The following is a 16,851-nucleotide window of genomic DNA, read 5'->3' as shown; positions in this document are numbered from 1 at the left end:
ACAGATCTGTCTTCAGCAAATATAACATGGTTTAAAGATGCAGTTTATGATATTTGGACAACATAAAGTTACTTTCTGATACTGATATCTAAAATACTGAAATAAATGTAAGTAACAGGATGAATGAGTGAATGAATGAATGAATGAATGAACGAATGACACATTAGCATTTCATTCTATATTCACAGTTGAAAAGGGGTGGTGACTTTAGAAAACGTAAGCTGAAAGGATTGTGAACAAGTATTTCTTACATCTGGGATATCAAACAACAGAGCCAAACAAACAAATGGACATCGACTTTTTTGTTTGTTTGTTATAGCATTTTCTTTCTTAAAATTTTATGTTAGCAGACAAAGTATTAGGTGCTCTAACAGCCTTACAATGTACTTTATAGCTGACTGACCTGCTATCTCCTCCTTCCCCTACATTCTCAGTTTCCTTTCTACTTTCCTATCAGGTAGCTCCTTTATACCATGCTTTATACCATACTTCTCTCTACACTCTTTGTTTCCTTTGTGACTTTATCCACATTTACACATGTTTATAAACACACACACATACTACAAACTAAGGTGGTCATGATAAGGTGGTCAAGAAGATGGTGTTGCTGTTATCTGTGTCTGGGTCACCTCCTTAATATAATTCTTTCCAACTCCGTCCATTTCCCTAAATTTTTCATAATTTCATCTTTCTTTACAGCATAGTAAAATTTTATTATATTTATATGTATTACACTTTAAGCATACATTCATCTAAGCTACTTCCATTCCACTGAAGAATGTTTTAATATTTTTAAACTATATAGTAAATACAGCATGAAAAAACCTTAGATTTTACTAAATTTCAAGAATAAAATTAAAACTCAAATACATTTGTCCTTAAAGTTCTTTGAATAACAAAGCACATACTACTATGTGAAGTCAAACTATTATCTGTTTTCCTTCCGTAAAGTACACAGTTAAATACCCCCCCCCTTTTTTTTTCACGTATGGCTATTAGTATAACTAGCTGTTCCAAGAACTAATGCCCAGGAACTAATTCTAAAGCCAAATCAATAATAATGAGAAAACTGTTTCAAACACATAAAGCTAAAACATCAGCTGGAAAGAAAGGTGCAGATGAGAGGTACCACTGTGCACTTGGGTTGCATTCTTCCCATGTCTCAGAAAAGACAATGCCATTGGAGTGAGTCCTTATATAAACAGTAAGCAGACAGTAGAGTATTCTTTGAGAGTTTACAGCCTCAGTAGTATTATTAATCACATACTTATAAAAATTACAACTCAGAGTTTTAGGTTGGGAATTGGGGTGACCTGTGCCACAGTTCACCAGGTCCCATCTGCATGGGAAATCATGACCAGGACACAGAGGGAGGCCCCTGGAGCAGCCTTCTGACTGCCTGCTGGTTCCAAAACAGCAGGCCAGACACTAGCTGTGCACTCTGCCAGGATCAAACAGAGGCTGAGACCACTGCTTCTTTCATGGGGACTTGGAAATTAAGTTTAATGTAGGTATACCGTGCTCTAAAGTTTCTTTAAAGTTTTTAGAGTTTAGAAACACTAAAATTTCTCTAGAGTTTTTCTTTTACAAAAGCTTACAAGTAATTGTAGAGTTGGGGAGAGGGGAGGTCCACATTTGACCAATGAAGCAGTTACTTAACAATACAGTAAATTTCTTTTCCTTTCTTGCCCTTTACAAAAGCTTTAAAATCATCTGTTAAAATTCACCAGGTAAAAAAATAAACATCAAAGATAATGGTGTTAATGGAGACTTTTTTTTAAAAGAAAAAACCCTCTATCCTGTAATAATTTCAGAATCTTAGAAAGTTTGCAAAACTATAGATAATTACTGTCCACCCTTGACCCAGGCACTGCATCTGGGGCAGCTCAGCACATGTCTGGGCTTGATTCTCTGTATGTACAGACCACAGACCACACAAGTCATTTTTAATGTAATCACTTAAAGGTAAGTTGAAGACGGAATAGCCTCTAATTATCTTCCTGTACATTTTCTAAGAGGAAGATAAGTCTCTTCTGCAATCACAAGTGTCTATTTAACCTACAAACTTGATTCGAATTTCTCCAGTTGCCCCACTAATGGTTTTTACTACAAAGGAAAGCCTTTTTGGTCCTGGTCCAGGATCAAGTGCAGAACTCTGTTGCACTGAGTGGTCTTAGGCCCTCTGGTTTCCTCTGAACTAGAAGCTGCTGGTTTCTCCTTGTACTTATTGACCTTGACACCTCTAAAGATCACAAACCATTTATTTTGTAGATTGTCTTTCAGGTTGGTAGGTCTGATTTTTCCTCATGATTATATTCAATTTACCTGTTTTCAGGAGAGAGAGAAGAAAGGAGAGAGGAGGGAGGAGGGAGGAGGGAGGAGGGAGGAGGGAGGAGAGAGAAGAGAGGAGAGAGGAGAGAGAAGAGAGGGGGTGGGAATTATCACGACAGGCACAGACATGGGTTACCACATCAACAGTGGCAATCCCTGGCCACTTGGTAACATTGCTAGCACAAAGTAGTTCCCATGACACTTATTAAGTATATTACAAAGGGACACCAACAAACTATGCTGTTTCTCCAATTTCCCCATTAACTTCAGCATCTACTGACTTTTTATAGTTTATATTCTTGGCATAGCACCTTTTTACATGGATTAAAATCTATGTAGAGGAGTCAAGCCACCTCTTTCATTTATGAGTACTTACTGAGCTTCAGTCTTCCAGTCTCCCAGTTTGACCAGCGGGAGCCTCTTCAAGCAGATTCTGCATCTTCCTAACAGATTTTTTCTTGAGCTTTTCCATTGTTTGTTTTAAGGTTTGCACAAGGTGTCACACTGTAGCCAAAACTGTCACACCAATCCTCCTGCCTCAGTCTACCAAGTCAGTGAACTCCAGGTGAGTGCTTGGAAAACAGGTGTGAACTAAGCCTGACCTGAGGTCACTCTTCAGCACAGCTTTTCTTTCTTACATAGGCAGTTCAGGCTCATCTTATGCTCCTCCTGAAGCGGAGCCTGGACACAGTTAGTAAACTGAGTGAATAGAAGCCAAACATGTGGACAAGCACACACATCTCAGGACTATCATCCTACAATTGCTGGCCTCCAAATGTCAATAGTGCCAAAATTCAGAACCCTTAGCTAGAGAATGAGCATATGTGTGTATACATGAACACACACATGCACATACACAGAGACAACCCTTACACAGTCAGTAGTTAAAGCCCAAGAGTTCTCATGGATACCTCCTGATTCAACCTCACACCACACACAGGGTTCATTTCACCCTGAGGCATTCATTCCCACATCTGTTACTGCCTTTCTGACAGAGGGAAACTTGTTTCTTATTATCCACGATACTTGTATTTATTTCCTTACTTCCAGAATGTACATAAATTGGTTTCAGACCTGCTAACTCATCAACTATGAAAAATAAACCTACTAACTAGAGTTTAATATTTATTTAGACATATTTTCTCTTTAGTCTGGGGTATTACAGTTAATATACAGTTAAGTTATTTGGGTTACTTCTCTCCACCCTCATCCCTCAGCATGATTATGTCACTCATCTGAAATATGTCCCATTCATTGTTAGGAATCCATCTTAAGTGTGCAACCCCAAACACTGATTAGTCCAATATTCAAAAACTGTCACCTCCAGAGCCACTCCATGCACTTGTTTCCTGTCCCCCACCACACCTGCACCTCCTGCTAATCCTGTATCTTTGTTTGTGTATCTATATGTACAACTGTGTGTGTGTGTGCCCACAGAGGCAAGAAGAGGACATCAGATCCCTCAGAGCTAGAGTTATGGTAGTTGTGAGCCAACCAATGTGGATGGTAGAACCAAACTGCAGTCCTCTGGAAGAGCAGAGCCCAAAACAACCCAGCATCCAGGCTTGCCTAGAGGATGTTCTTAGAGCCCCCCACACATACACACTGGCCATTCAAAATTATAATATACAGCTGAATCTGATAGCAAAGTTGGTACTTACATTTAGTATATAATTTACTCCTCAAAGTGGGTGAGAATACACACGTTGCAGACTCCAGTGCAAGAGTAGCTTCTGATTTGGTCACCATTGCACTCAGAGGGCTTGTATGAGCACCTGGGGACAGGCCCTTGGAAGACAGCTGTACTCACAAACCATCTACTGCCTTCTCTGAGCAGAGCCAGTAGATGTTTCCAGACCTCAAAGTCATCAGCGGTAAGGCCAGGGTCCATTTTCACACATCTGTAAGTGTGCTACCTTCCAACCCCAAAACTCATAGTCAGCGACATAACAGACTCATTTTCCCAGTGTGGGACAATGGTTCTTCATAGTCCCTCATATCATGTATATTGCAGAATTGCAAGATGCCATGGGTCAGTCTGTAGAGGGTTAAACACCTGTGCCCAGTGTTTAATCTAGTCACACATTTTCTCATTTTTCTTTAATCATGGTAAGCAACTCTTTTGTGAAGTTCCTTAACAACAAAGCCTTCAAGCTGCTCTCTAGACCTGGACAACATACACAGCAACAAAAAGGCAAGTGTGCAGTCTTACCCCGGATCACATAATTGTCCAGTGCGTCTTCCATCCTCTTCAGGGCTTCTGCTCTGTCAGACCCATATGTGACTAGCTACAAGCAAACAAACAGAATGGTCTGTAAGCTAGCCACATACCCGAGTAACCAGGCCTAGTAAGTTTAATACTTCCTATCACATTCCCCAATGTGTCTTTTTGATTTTCATAGTGGTCCAATTTTTTAATATAAAATAAGTCAAGTAAGATTCCTTTGAATAAACAAGTGAGAACCAACCGATCTCAGACATTCCTCATACATGTCATTGTCACAGTAGAGAAACACTTGAGAACAAATCAAACAAGTTCTTCACTTGATAACAAACAAACATGTTGTGTAAACAAGCACAGCAGAAAGATTAAGGAGAGTAGACAGCAGAGCCTGAGGAACTGCCACAGCATGCCAACACATGGCACAGCACACCAGCACATGACACAGCACATCAGCACATGACACAGCACACCAGCACATGACACAGCACATCAGCACATGACACAGCACACCAGCACATGACACAGCACACCAGCACATGACACAGCACACCAGCATGTAACAGTATTCTAGCACGTAGCACAGAAAACCCATGTATGGTACAGCATGTCAGCATATGGCACAGTGTGGGGTCTAAGGACAAAGTTGCTAATTTCCCTGGTTTTCTCTGCTTCCAAGTTTGATCTCCTAAACAGCTAAAACTTTTCTAAGTTGCAAAAGAGCCAGTAAGAAAGTGAAAGAATAAGTTAGACTGTCCTTAAAAATTACTGGGTCAACCAGAACATAACACAAAAACTAAAGGTGCTGGTTAAAAAAAAAGAAGACTTTGTCTGTAGTTTCCTGTTATATGTAGTCTCTATGAATTCAAAAGACATTGACAATATACATTAAAGGTTTTTCTGATGCATATTATTAAGTAGTAGGTTGTAATTCTAGTAAATTTACAAGTTCTTATAAAACCAATTTGCCACATGGTGGTACACACCTTTAAAGCTAGCACTTGGGAGGTAGAAGGAAACAGATATCTGTGAATCTGAGACCAGCCTGGTCTACAAAGCAAGTTCCAGGTCTACCAACTACATAGTGAGACAGCATCTCAAAAAAAAAAAATTAAATAAACTTTACACATATGAGCCAGCTAGAAAATTTATAGGCCATTTTTCTAGACAAACATACATTCATCTAAAAAAGAAACAGTTCATTTGAAAATCAATTTGTAATATTTTATGTATTTCTACTTTTATATGTGTTTCTGTAATAAGCAAAACATCTAAGGTTTATTTAAAAAATATTAATGGTTAAAAACAGTGAAAAAAGAAAACTACAAAGATTAAAATGGCTTGTTTCGGCAGCTATAGCTACATAAGAGAGCACTCAGGGCACTAGAAACGTGGGCCACAGCAGAACCTTGCACAAACTTGCAGGATTCCTGTTTCATCTCCAGCACAAAACTAAAAGAAAACTTGAAGTTAATCGGTCTTTGAGGCAAAGCTACTATTTCAGAGACAAAGCATTTTCAAATTGCAACATTTTACTATTTATGAGATCTTAGTATTTTAGAGACTCGTGATTTTCAACTTTAATCTGCAAAGTTTAAAAAGACACATGGGCCAAATCCTATTGTACTTTTCTATAAAAGTTAGCTGGGTTGAGTGGTGGCTCAGTGGTATGGTGCCTGCCTGAGATACACCCGGCTCTAGGCTCCAGCCATAGTGTAAACAACAAAAGTCAAATCCACTCAAGTTGTAGATTGGAAAACCTTCAAAGAGCAAAAGTACTCTTAACCAATACAGGACCAGTTTCTCCACAGCACCTGACACACGTACTGCTCACTGGTTTGTTTAATTAGAGTTCATTGTTAAGAAAAGGGCTGTGATCAGGATGTAGTGAATTAAAGGAAGGAAGTCAGGAAGGAAGGAAGTCAGGGAGGGAGGGAGGGAAGGAAGGGAAAGAGGGACGAAGGGAAAGAGGGAGGGAGAGAGGGAAAGAGGAAGGGAGGGAAAGAGGAAGGGAGGGAGCGAGGCTCAATTTTGAATTCATTAATTGAATATGCGTACTGTTCTACAAATGGAACTAACCTTTGAAATCATAGGATCATAATAGATGCTGATGTCACTTCCTGGTTGGATGCCACTGTCAACTCGGACCTGGGAAGAAGTAAAGAAAAGGTGCATAACTTCACATTGGGAAGATTTGTTTTATTTAACCACAAGCTGTTTTTTCATGGAGAAAATGGATAGTAAAGTTTCAGTCTCAACACCCTTGCCTCTGGAAAACAGAAAACCCAGAAACATAATGTGAGGCTGATCTTTGATCTCTAATATGCAGTACAGCTTATAATTTTTGCTCTTTCACTCAAAAAAAGAAACTGGGAAGAGGAAGGCTTCATACACCCCTACCCTAGGGCACACCTGCAACTGGCTGCAGCCTGCCCCTGCCCCTTCAGAGCCCTGGGTTGGCCCTGCCCAGACCTCCTCCTCACATGGCCTCTGAGCCACACAAACGGGACAGGCTTTTGTGTCTGCAACACTTTGCCATTTTCCCCAGACCTTCAGCTGTGAGCACTGTTTTCTGTTACTGTTAGCCCCGAGAGGCCTTCGTGTTTACACAGCTTTCCCCGCGGCTCTGCCCTGTGAGGATGCAAGCTCCAATTAAGAGTTCGGATTCTGCGCTTTTTTCCATCTTGGGCAGAACCGGCACAGGTTCAAAACATCTTTTGAAGCCGCTGGTTGCTGTTAACCTGCCAACGAGTTAGTTAGTGCATCACTGACTCTTGTTTTCCTCTCCCAGCTTGATACCCAAAGTACAGCACAGAGGTTAGCCATGTAAAACTTCGAATGAGCATCTGCCAAGGACAGAGCACTTATTAAATTATTGTGACTACGTTTTGGAATCTGAAGTATTTAGAAGCTAGTCAAAATATTTAAGACTGGCAGGCTTATCTTCGGGATTGAGGATGGAGGAATTTAATGGAAGGTTCTAGAGCAGCAGGACGATGCTCAGCATTTCAGGGGTGGGATAGAAGAGGGGAAGGAAGCGCGGGGTCCTGACACCTTCGTGAAGGAGGCTTCCCAATAAGCAGCAGCTCATCTGTTTGTGGCAAGGCAGAAAAGGTCAACACAGCGGCTGCGAGGCCTTTAATGTTTTAATTTAGGCAATTGTCAAGGGACCACGTGTAAAACCTCTTGTCTAGAATATCCACGTGAGAATGGGTGATGGCTTTATTACATGACATCAGAAAATAAGTGAAAACCACACCGCTCTCCCCTTCATACGGTTTTAAGGGGAAGCTTGCAATAACCCCGGGAAGCATCTATTTCTGTATGTGCAGCACAAGCAACAACTTGGGCCCATGTGCCCCGAGTTCCTACATGAAGGTCTTAAAGTGAAAGCCACTCCACATTCATAAAAGATGTGAGCGACCTTTCTTTACTAAACACAGTCTTCTGGGCATAAATTCTATAAAATTTGGTGTTCATAAAAAAATAAAATAAAACCTTAAAAAAGGAAAAGAATTTGCAGGCAGCCATGAACACAGAAAAGTGACACTGTATCCTCTCTCACATATACATGGCTGCTGGTAACTTGGCTGCTGATTACTTGGTTAAGAAAAAAAGACACTGTCTTCTCAGTTCTGGTGCCAATAAGCTAGAACTACTCTGACCACAGAGTCAGCTTTATACCCACAGCGCATTGCCAGAGCCTGTTTATCGCTAGGACTGCGGCAGATCTGAAGCCCTGGCTTTCAGCATAGTTGATATCCAACCCACAGTTCATAAGACAGCTCTCATCGTCTTAAAGAATACTATCCTAAATGCTAACTAAACTATGAGCAGTTGCTAGGTCTGACTCTCTTTTTTGTTTGTTAAATTAATGACAAAAATGTGTCACCTTGAACACATGGGGTCAAATCAAAACATATCATATACAATGAGCACACATAGGCAGATCAACATTCCCAAAGAAACTGTATAGAGAAAAAAAAAAAACAAGTTTTAACTCCCAGTTTACATACATTTTTCTAAGTAATAGCCAACTATATATCTTACTAGTAACAATCAATTAAAAAACAAATTCAATTGCCCATTCCTCCATGCATACAAAGCCTACATAACGCCACTGGCCATTTCAAGAATGAAGGCAAATGGAACTCTAAGCATAACACACCAGTGTGATCTGAAAATAAATTCACAAACTTGGAAGATCAAAGACTACAAGGAACAGCCTCATCTCTGCCCTACAAGCATGTTTCAGCCTTAATGATGTGCGTGAAAGGTGTGAATCAAAAGTTAACTCTGAAATATTTGCTCTTTCTTGTGACCAAAAAAACCCAAGATCCAAAGCTGGCTTCCCTGTGAAAATGACACATCTAGCTTTAATATAGTGAGGGAGAAAGAGGACCACACTGAAAACACTCATGCATCCCAAGTGTGAGGTGCTCAAGTCAGCCTCCACATACCTCCAGAACAATTAAAATTGCCTTTGTCAGCCAAAAAGTGGACCCTAGAAACTATAAGGCGGCTCCCAGCCTTCATTATCAATTCACCTCTCCCCTCGGCACAGCTCCCAGCCCGCCGTGTCTACCTGACAAGTGACAGCCCAATATGATTAAATGTGTTGAAGGGAGGGGACTTGTGGGCCTCCATGACAGGCCAAAAGTGATCACCATGGAGATACATAATTACAGCTGTCAACGCGTCTACTGTCCTGCTGACATCAATTTGATTGCTCCCAGCAATAATGATAGACAAAGCTTAGTGCACACTCTCCTGCCCCCAATCCCTTTATCTATTCCTTGGTCCATTTAGCTGACATGCAACATTCACACACGCAAATAACAGCAGTAAGCAGAACATTTAAGGCATTTTAATTGTTTTTTCTTTCTATGGATGGATCACAACTGCAAATGTTATTACATAAAACTCCTGCTGCAGCATTAATTGAAGAAAGATTTGGTGGGACAAAGACTGTAGGGGGTAGAGTTTGTCCATTATCACTTGGGCTTTCAACAGGTCTCACGTTTGAAAATTGCAAATTGCAAAAACTTGAGAGGGCAAAATGTTTGACATCCTGTGAGCTATTACAACATGGTGGAAACTTCTAGCAACTAGAGTAATCATTACAGCTTCTTATTTAAGACTTTTTTTTGTTTGTTTGATTAAAAAAGTGTTTAGATATGTCCCTATGACACTTGCTCTCATGTGCTATTTAGCATCACAGAATGCCTGCTCAGTCTTTACTAATTTTTTCTGCCTCCAGGCTTTGAACACAGCATGGAGTCTCCAGGCCTAGAAAGGGTCAAGTCCCTTTAGAAAGCACATGGGCAAAAATCAGCTTAAAAGTGAAATAAATCATATATCCAATAACATCTTCAAATTCAGAATTCTTCCTGTAATCTTTCACCATCTTCTTAGCAGCCATCAAACTGAATAATCCTATTCACAGATGGTACAGCCTTTTCATGCATGGCTAACATAATGTCATCTATATGTGCACTCAATACCCTGAGTAAGAGAGAAGGTGCCACCCTTGTTCTTCTGAAGCAATCGAATTGCTTAGAAAGGAAACGAACAGATGAACTATGGAATAAAATGAATGCTAGTCACTGTTTCCTCAAAGTTGGTGATACCACACAAAATGAGGCACTTTTTACTCTTTAATAAAATTCTGCTAGTGAGTTTATTTTGTGCTAGAACTTCTTGACATCTGACTATAACACAGGGCTGGATTAGTTTGGTTTTTTTGTTGGGTTTTTTTTTTTTTTTAAAGAAAAGATTACATTTTTAACACAAAAAGTCATTTCCCATTCTTAGGATTCTATGATCTTTCACAGTATAAACTATCATTTATATGATTAGATGTGTGTGAACTTACCCTGTTGAGTGGATTCTGATGTTTCTAAATACCATGAAGTACAAAAAATATTTTTATTTAACACAAGAAATGACTCCCCATGAATTTCCCTTGTCCCTCAATTTACATCTTTTAGTGTTCACATTCCCTAACATGAAAGTGTGGCATAAATCAAGGGCTGAGCCCCTCAGTTGGGATCACAGTTAATGACTTACACCAGGTAGATGTATCGGCTCTTGGTACTGGGACAGCCTCCCAATAGACGGTAAACCGAAAGACTTGTAGGGGTCCTGGAGGTTCAAAGGAAGGGAAATACAGGCTTTGAAACATAAACCAGCACAAGGAAGGTTAACAACAATGAGAAGTATTTATAGGTCTATTTTAACATACGGTATTTACCAAATCACAGATTCCAGAATACGATTGTCTCATCCTCTAGACAACTTCTAAGTATATTTAAAAAGCACACAGAACCACAAGCAGAGTTTAGCCTGACCTCCATAGTCCTTTATTGAAGTTGGTAGAATTCCAACTTTTTCTAAAATTTCTAACAATGCCTTGGGCAAAAAAATAAAATGACCTAGACTCTCTATCAAACATAGCTCAAGTTCAGAACAACAAATGCAATACAGCAAAGAAATTTGTTTTTTTTTACTTCTCCAAACAGCTCACATATGGTAAAGCTGGGAAAAGTCTTCCAGCAGAGACTCAGAAAGCCATACACACTTCTATACATGTACATGTTCTGCTTGTAAACATATGAGAGCAGAGCTGGGACGTGTGAGTGCCACTTCATATATGATCATGAGCAGTAACACTGGGTAATGTGTGGGTCTGAGTTATCTACAGATTTCAAAACAACTCACAGCCCACTTAGAGATACACTGACTCAGTGCTTTATATTGCTAATATCTTGCACCTAAAAGATTGCACAAATGTTTATGTTGCATTTCTGTTCTATCACCTGAAAAAAAAAAAAAAAGCATCTTCAGAAGCTGAGTGATTGGTATAAAGTGTCAGTTTTTGGCAAAACCTGTAATTAAAATTATAAACCAAGAGTGGAAGCTTTACCAAAAGCTTTACAGTGTAGAGCCTGTCTGTGGAATTTTGAAGGACAAAGTCAAGGACGCCCAGCTGAGGCCCTGCTGGGTCCCAGCACACTGCTACTGACTTCCCCACCCAGAAAAACACAACAATTACTTCAACTCCACTCTGTTTTCAATTGTTGCAAGTTACCTAGTGTTTTTCTGCACTGACCATGGGCTATCAAAGTCTTACTCTATCTGTGGGTTAGCCACACTGGCTGTTCCAACTTGGACATAACCCCACCTCACCCCACCCCCATCTACCATCAGAATGCATTTTACCTCAGCATAAACCCGACATTCAACTGCCCAGCCACTGATGGGAATATCCTCTTGCTTGTGCCTGAGTGGGTAACCCTTAGCAACAAGGATCATTTCTTGGACTAAGTCCAGGCCAGTAATGCACTCTGTGACAGGATGTTCGACCTGTAAAGCCAAGATTGCCATTTAATAGGTGAAGAAAAAGGCAAATAAATGTACATCAACAAGGGAATTCACAAAGGTTCAGAGTCAAGTGAAATAATTCTGCTTAACCTTTAGTAATACCTGACTAAAAATCTTCAGTGAAATACATAAAAAGAAAGAATAAATACAGCTCCACACAGATGAAGGTCAGAACCACCCTGAAAGCATGTGTAAGCTTCTCCATTACTTTTCCCAATTTCCATTAATTTGTGGTCCCACATTTAATGGTTTAGCTTTATGTTTCTTTTGCTGCCGTTCTCAGTGTAGCTGATAAATAATGCTCCTTCTGCTACACTTGCTGCAGCATCTGTGGGGAGACCGCTGGTGTTCTCAAGCCCTCATCCAGTCTGAAGCGTGCCCACTTGCATGCTTTCACTAACCTGTCCTGACAAGAAGCAAGATTAGCGTAATCTTGCATCAGTGCAGCATGGCAGGAAGCAGCAGATGGAGCCTTCAGGTTGCCTTCCCTCCAGACAGACCTGGGCAGTGCTTAGCATGCACAATAGCAGACCAGGGTGATGGGAGCACTCTGCTTTCTCAGCACACTGCTGATAACTACCTCAGCTGATGGTGCCAGGGGAGTACCTGGCCTTCCACACCAACACATGGGATACATATGTGCAAAAACACAACACTCACACACAGCCACATGAACAGATAGACATCATTATAATTTGGTTGACTGTGTAGAAATCCTTAGACTTGGGTTCAAATAAGGACATTTACAGCACTGAAAAAGAACATGTAATCTTTTATCTAAAATCTCAAGTAAGTTCTAAAATATTTTAAAAATCTTTGGCCATACCTAGTACTTTCATACCATTATTTTTCCTTTTAAAAATTAAGTTCTAGGTGTATGACACGATCATTTCATTATTGTGACATGTCACATTTCATACATGGACACAGGAAAAGGTCACTGAACAAATGAATCATCTTCTAGCTTCAGCTGCACTAATTGAAGGACAGGGCTTAGTCATTACAATAATCTTGAAGCTTATCATAACCAGACAATGCCATGGTCTTTAAAAAAAAAAAGAAAGCTTGGTTAAAAATAAACAGATGGCATCCATAATTAGCTCTGTGTGTGTTATGAGTTTGTTTACAGTTTCAACAACATTTTAAGACATTTTGACATAATTTTAATGACAAATCATTGCTAAAATAAGCATCTACCCTTTGTAAAATAAATGTGACACTAAATAAAGAACTTATTAGACAGTTTAATGCATATATATTTTAAATCAAATTGTGATGTGTTAGAAACAATATTCATAAGACACAAATGCAAAGCCCCCTGTTAATGCTCAACACCAATTCCATGTGAACAGACCATCTCAGCACCCTTGACTGATCTTAACTATAAGATGTAAACCTACTATGTGACAAAGCACAGTTTACACAACCTTTTCAAAATGAGCTTTAATTAAGTGAAAGACTCAATTTCCACTTTGAATAACCAGTACTCCAAAAGTATTACATAAAAAGTAAAAATACAGAGAGAATAGAACTGAACAGAAGCTACGAAGTATGGTCAAGTTAGTGAGTGTTGAAACTATAAGGAGACAGTGAAAATGAAATATTTAGAGAATTTTAGGGCATCTCCCTTGAGCTACTTCACTGACAATGAAAGGAAACACAGTGAGTGCGCAGCATGAAAACACTGGGCACACTTCCTCACCACAACCCATATTAGCAATTGTGGGGTACAGAAACTCATGGCATTTGCATGGTGCTCATAGAAGCTCCCCACTGCTGGAGCCGCCCCCCAGAAGGGCAAGGGTGCATCTATAAGAAGTCAATGAACTCTGAATGAAGATGTGCTATTTTTTTTTTTAAACCACCTATGCTTTTTTTAAAAGGTCAAGATTACAAATGACTAAACGGCCATGGGATTAAGAGAGACTAAAGAGAGAGCTGACTGTGGTGGTACAGACCTGGGACCCCGGCACTCAAGAAGCAGAGGCAGGAAAATCCCAAGTTCAAGGCCATCCTGAGCTACACTGGGAGAGATCAATCTCCAAAAGCAAAAGGAAACAGGAGAAAGTAAGACAAAAACAAAACAAAACAAAACAAAACAAAACAAGACAAGACAAGACAAGACAAGACAAGACAAGACAAGACAATTCAAGACAAACAAGGAATGAGTATGTGTGACACAACCCAGACTAGGAAATTTCCCCTTCTGTAGCAAGCTTTAGTGAGGTCTCTGGATAACAGCAGTGTAACAATGTCACCATCCTGATTTGGGGTTCTGTGGCTATGTAAAACTTATGCCTGAAGTTTTACTCTAAAAATGTTTATGGTAAAGAAAACATATGTGGCTCTGCATATGAACTTACAGAAAGAGCAGCTATAGACAGGGCTAGTAATGTGAGCTGAGATTCCTTTTTTCTTCTCCATCTTTACTCCAAGTCAGAGATCATTTAAAGATTTAAAACATAAGTAAACATAACACTCCTGTAAAGGACTTCGTATTTTCTTATGATGAACCATGATTGACATAACTGTACCTGGCTGGACCAGCATGTGTTCCTCCTCAGCTTCCAGATCTTACAGATTCTCATTAAGAGAAAAGAGGTGGCCATTCACAGCTGCTTATTTGTTCCATTTCTCTCTGACCTAAACTTCTAAGACTTTACTCTGAATTCACCTAATAGTTGCTAAAGCATTTTTTAAATTAGGTAACTATATCAGTAGGGCTTCTTTATCAGAAAAATAATTTGGGTAAACTAATTGTGTAAGTGTGCATGTTAACAGCAAGAGAAACCTAGTACAGATGAGAGAGGAGTCATTCCACAACTGCGCAGAGAGGACGATGGGGAAAAAGAGTCTATGTTTCTTGAAAGCAGGGATATTTGACTGTAAATTTTTAGAAGCTAGTAATCTGTGATTATACTCAGTCAAAGCAGAAACTTCCATGATTCAAAGTAGAAAGCCCAGCATTCATAATCATGGATGGCATGTTAAAATTTGCAAATCCTCCATAAGAACATGCTTATTCAAACTTAATCAGCACTTCCAGAGGAGACACCTGTGAGGAGAGGTATATGGTACAAATTTTAAATCTCTAAATAATACCATTTTAAGCTAACGTGTCTTACATAGTATCTTTAGTAAATCTATCAAGTGTGACTAGACAGGTATCAGGTAGAGATGGTCTGTGAAAGCTCTTTCCAAAGCTGAATTTGTTGGAGTCAGCCCTACCTTGAACAGGATATGAATATAGATGTCATAAGGATAGACAGGATTACCCGATAAAATAGGAGGGAACTGTCGTCTCCTATAAAACAGGGTTTCATCATAGTGCTCGGTACTATATGTCTCTGTCTCTTCCCTTGCTGCTGCTCTCACCTAGAAGGATAACAGATGCCTTTATTTTTGGTTCTGCTCTCTGAATTCAGAAAGACACTTTGTCTAGTATAGGATTCAATGGGCACATGTGACCAACAAACATTAGTTTCTTACAGTCCTGGGGGCCATAGTAAAGAGTCTAAAAAATGTGCCCATTAAAATTATGCCATATTCCCTTCCTCCTGGGAATATGGGATTGCAAAATAAAGACCCAAAGTTATTAGACTTTTGGTCTACAGGAATGAAGTATAAAAAGCACATTGATGCAAACACACCTTGAAAATAATAATGACACTCAAGAAAAGCTGCACAAACTTAAGCTTTGTCATGGAGTGTTCCTGGTGAGAATTAACAGATAAATACAGGACGACAGGACTGCCGGGACTGCAGTGTATCTTCCCCTATCTTGACGTTCTAACCATTGCTACCTCAGAATGAGACTGTACATCAGGAAACAGGGCCTTTATTGAAGTGACTATCTTAAATGAGGTCATTAGGGTGAACCCTACTCCAGGATGCCTAGGGCCCTCATAAGAAGAGAATGGACATAGACATACAGCACAATGCAAGGCCATGTGCAGACAGATATCTTTCTGCAAGCCAAGGAAAGAGGCATCCCAAAGAGACTAACCCTGCTGACACCCTGTTCTTGGGTGTGTGGCCTCCAGGACTGTAAGAAACTACTGTTGATTGGTTAATCCATCTAGCCAAAGGCACTTTGCATTGACAGCCTGGGGGCCATAAGAAGGCCAAAGTAGGATATTAAATGTGAGTATAAATCCAAAACTTGGAGGGACATGTTGACAAAGGCCTTTAATTCTAGACCTAGAGAGGTACAGACAGGTGGATTTCAGTGAATTTAAGGCCATTCTGGCCTACACAGCAAGTTTCAGGCCAGCCAGAACTACATTAGCGAGACCCTGTTTCAAAAACTCAAAAAAGATAGCAAAATAATTTATAAAAGCTGCAAAACAAAACTTGAACTGTCCACTTGACAGGCTTCCCCATGGACAAACTCACTGCACACATACACAGAAAAGGGGGAGTGGGGCTGCACTACTCCAAAGCTGGTAAAAGCACTTGTCCAACTACATCTACTGTCAGAAGACATCATTTCGCTTGCAATGTAGACAAGAACTAAAACCCAAAAGAACTGCTAAATTATCAATGAGAATTGAGTAATTAGTAATTCAAACTGTAAATAGAAGAAAAGAGAAATCAGAACTTAAAATGGAAAAAATATTAATTTAAAAGAGAATTGTGACATCAATAGCTAAGAATGAGGATCACCTTTTCACGTTGCAAGCATGTCAGATTACATCGCGGCCACGTGTACATGCCATGTGTATACATGTGTGTGTAAAAGTGCATGTGCATAGAGATGAATGTGTTCATATGTGTGTCAAAGAACCTCGCATGTTGCTCTTCAGGCACCATTCACATTTTGAGACCAGGTCCTCATTGGTCTGGAACTCACCGAGTAGGCCGAGATGGCTGGTCAGAAAGCCTAAGGAATCCACTGTCTGCCTTCCCAGTGCTGG

At 39.9% G+C, this 16,851-nt stretch overlaps 1 protein-coding gene across 7 annotated transcripts in view; it reads right to left on the bottom strand.

Moving 5' to 3' along the window:
* The window catches only part of Pcca (propionyl-Coenzyme A carboxylase, alpha polypeptide), a 405,580-nt gene that overhangs the window by 193,146 nt on the left and 195,583 nt on the right, over positions 1-16,851 (bottom strand). For 6 of the 7 annotated variants that reach the window (NR_153443.1, XR_383133.3, XM_006518432.3 and 3 more), the window contains exons 13-16: positions 11,774-11,917; positions 10,622-10,696; positions 6,632-6,700; positions 4,544-4,619 (exon numbers count right to left, since the gene is read on the bottom strand). Coding sequence is in view for 5 of the 7 variants with exons in the window: in XM_006518432.3 (XP_006518495.1) it covers positions 4,544-4,619; positions 6,632-6,700; positions 10,622-10,696; positions 11,774-11,917 (364 nt within the window). In the remaining 2 variants the exon portion in view is untranslated. Of the gene's footprint in view, positions 1-4,543; positions 4,620-6,631; positions 6,701-10,621; positions 10,697-11,773; positions 11,918-15,210; positions 15,836-16,851 lie in introns of those variants that run through there. The other variant, XM_011244922.2, reaches the window with a different exon arrangement.

Source organism: Mus musculus, chromosome 14 (genome assembly GCF_000001635.26).
Source record: "Mus musculus strain C57BL/6J chromosome 14, GRCm38.p6 C57BL/6J".
NCBI lineage: Eukaryota > Metazoa > Chordata > Mammalia > Rodentia > Muridae > Mus > Mus musculus.
The sequence above is the reverse complement of the archived record's forward strand: the minus strand, read 5'-3'. Positions and strand labels throughout refer to the sequence as shown.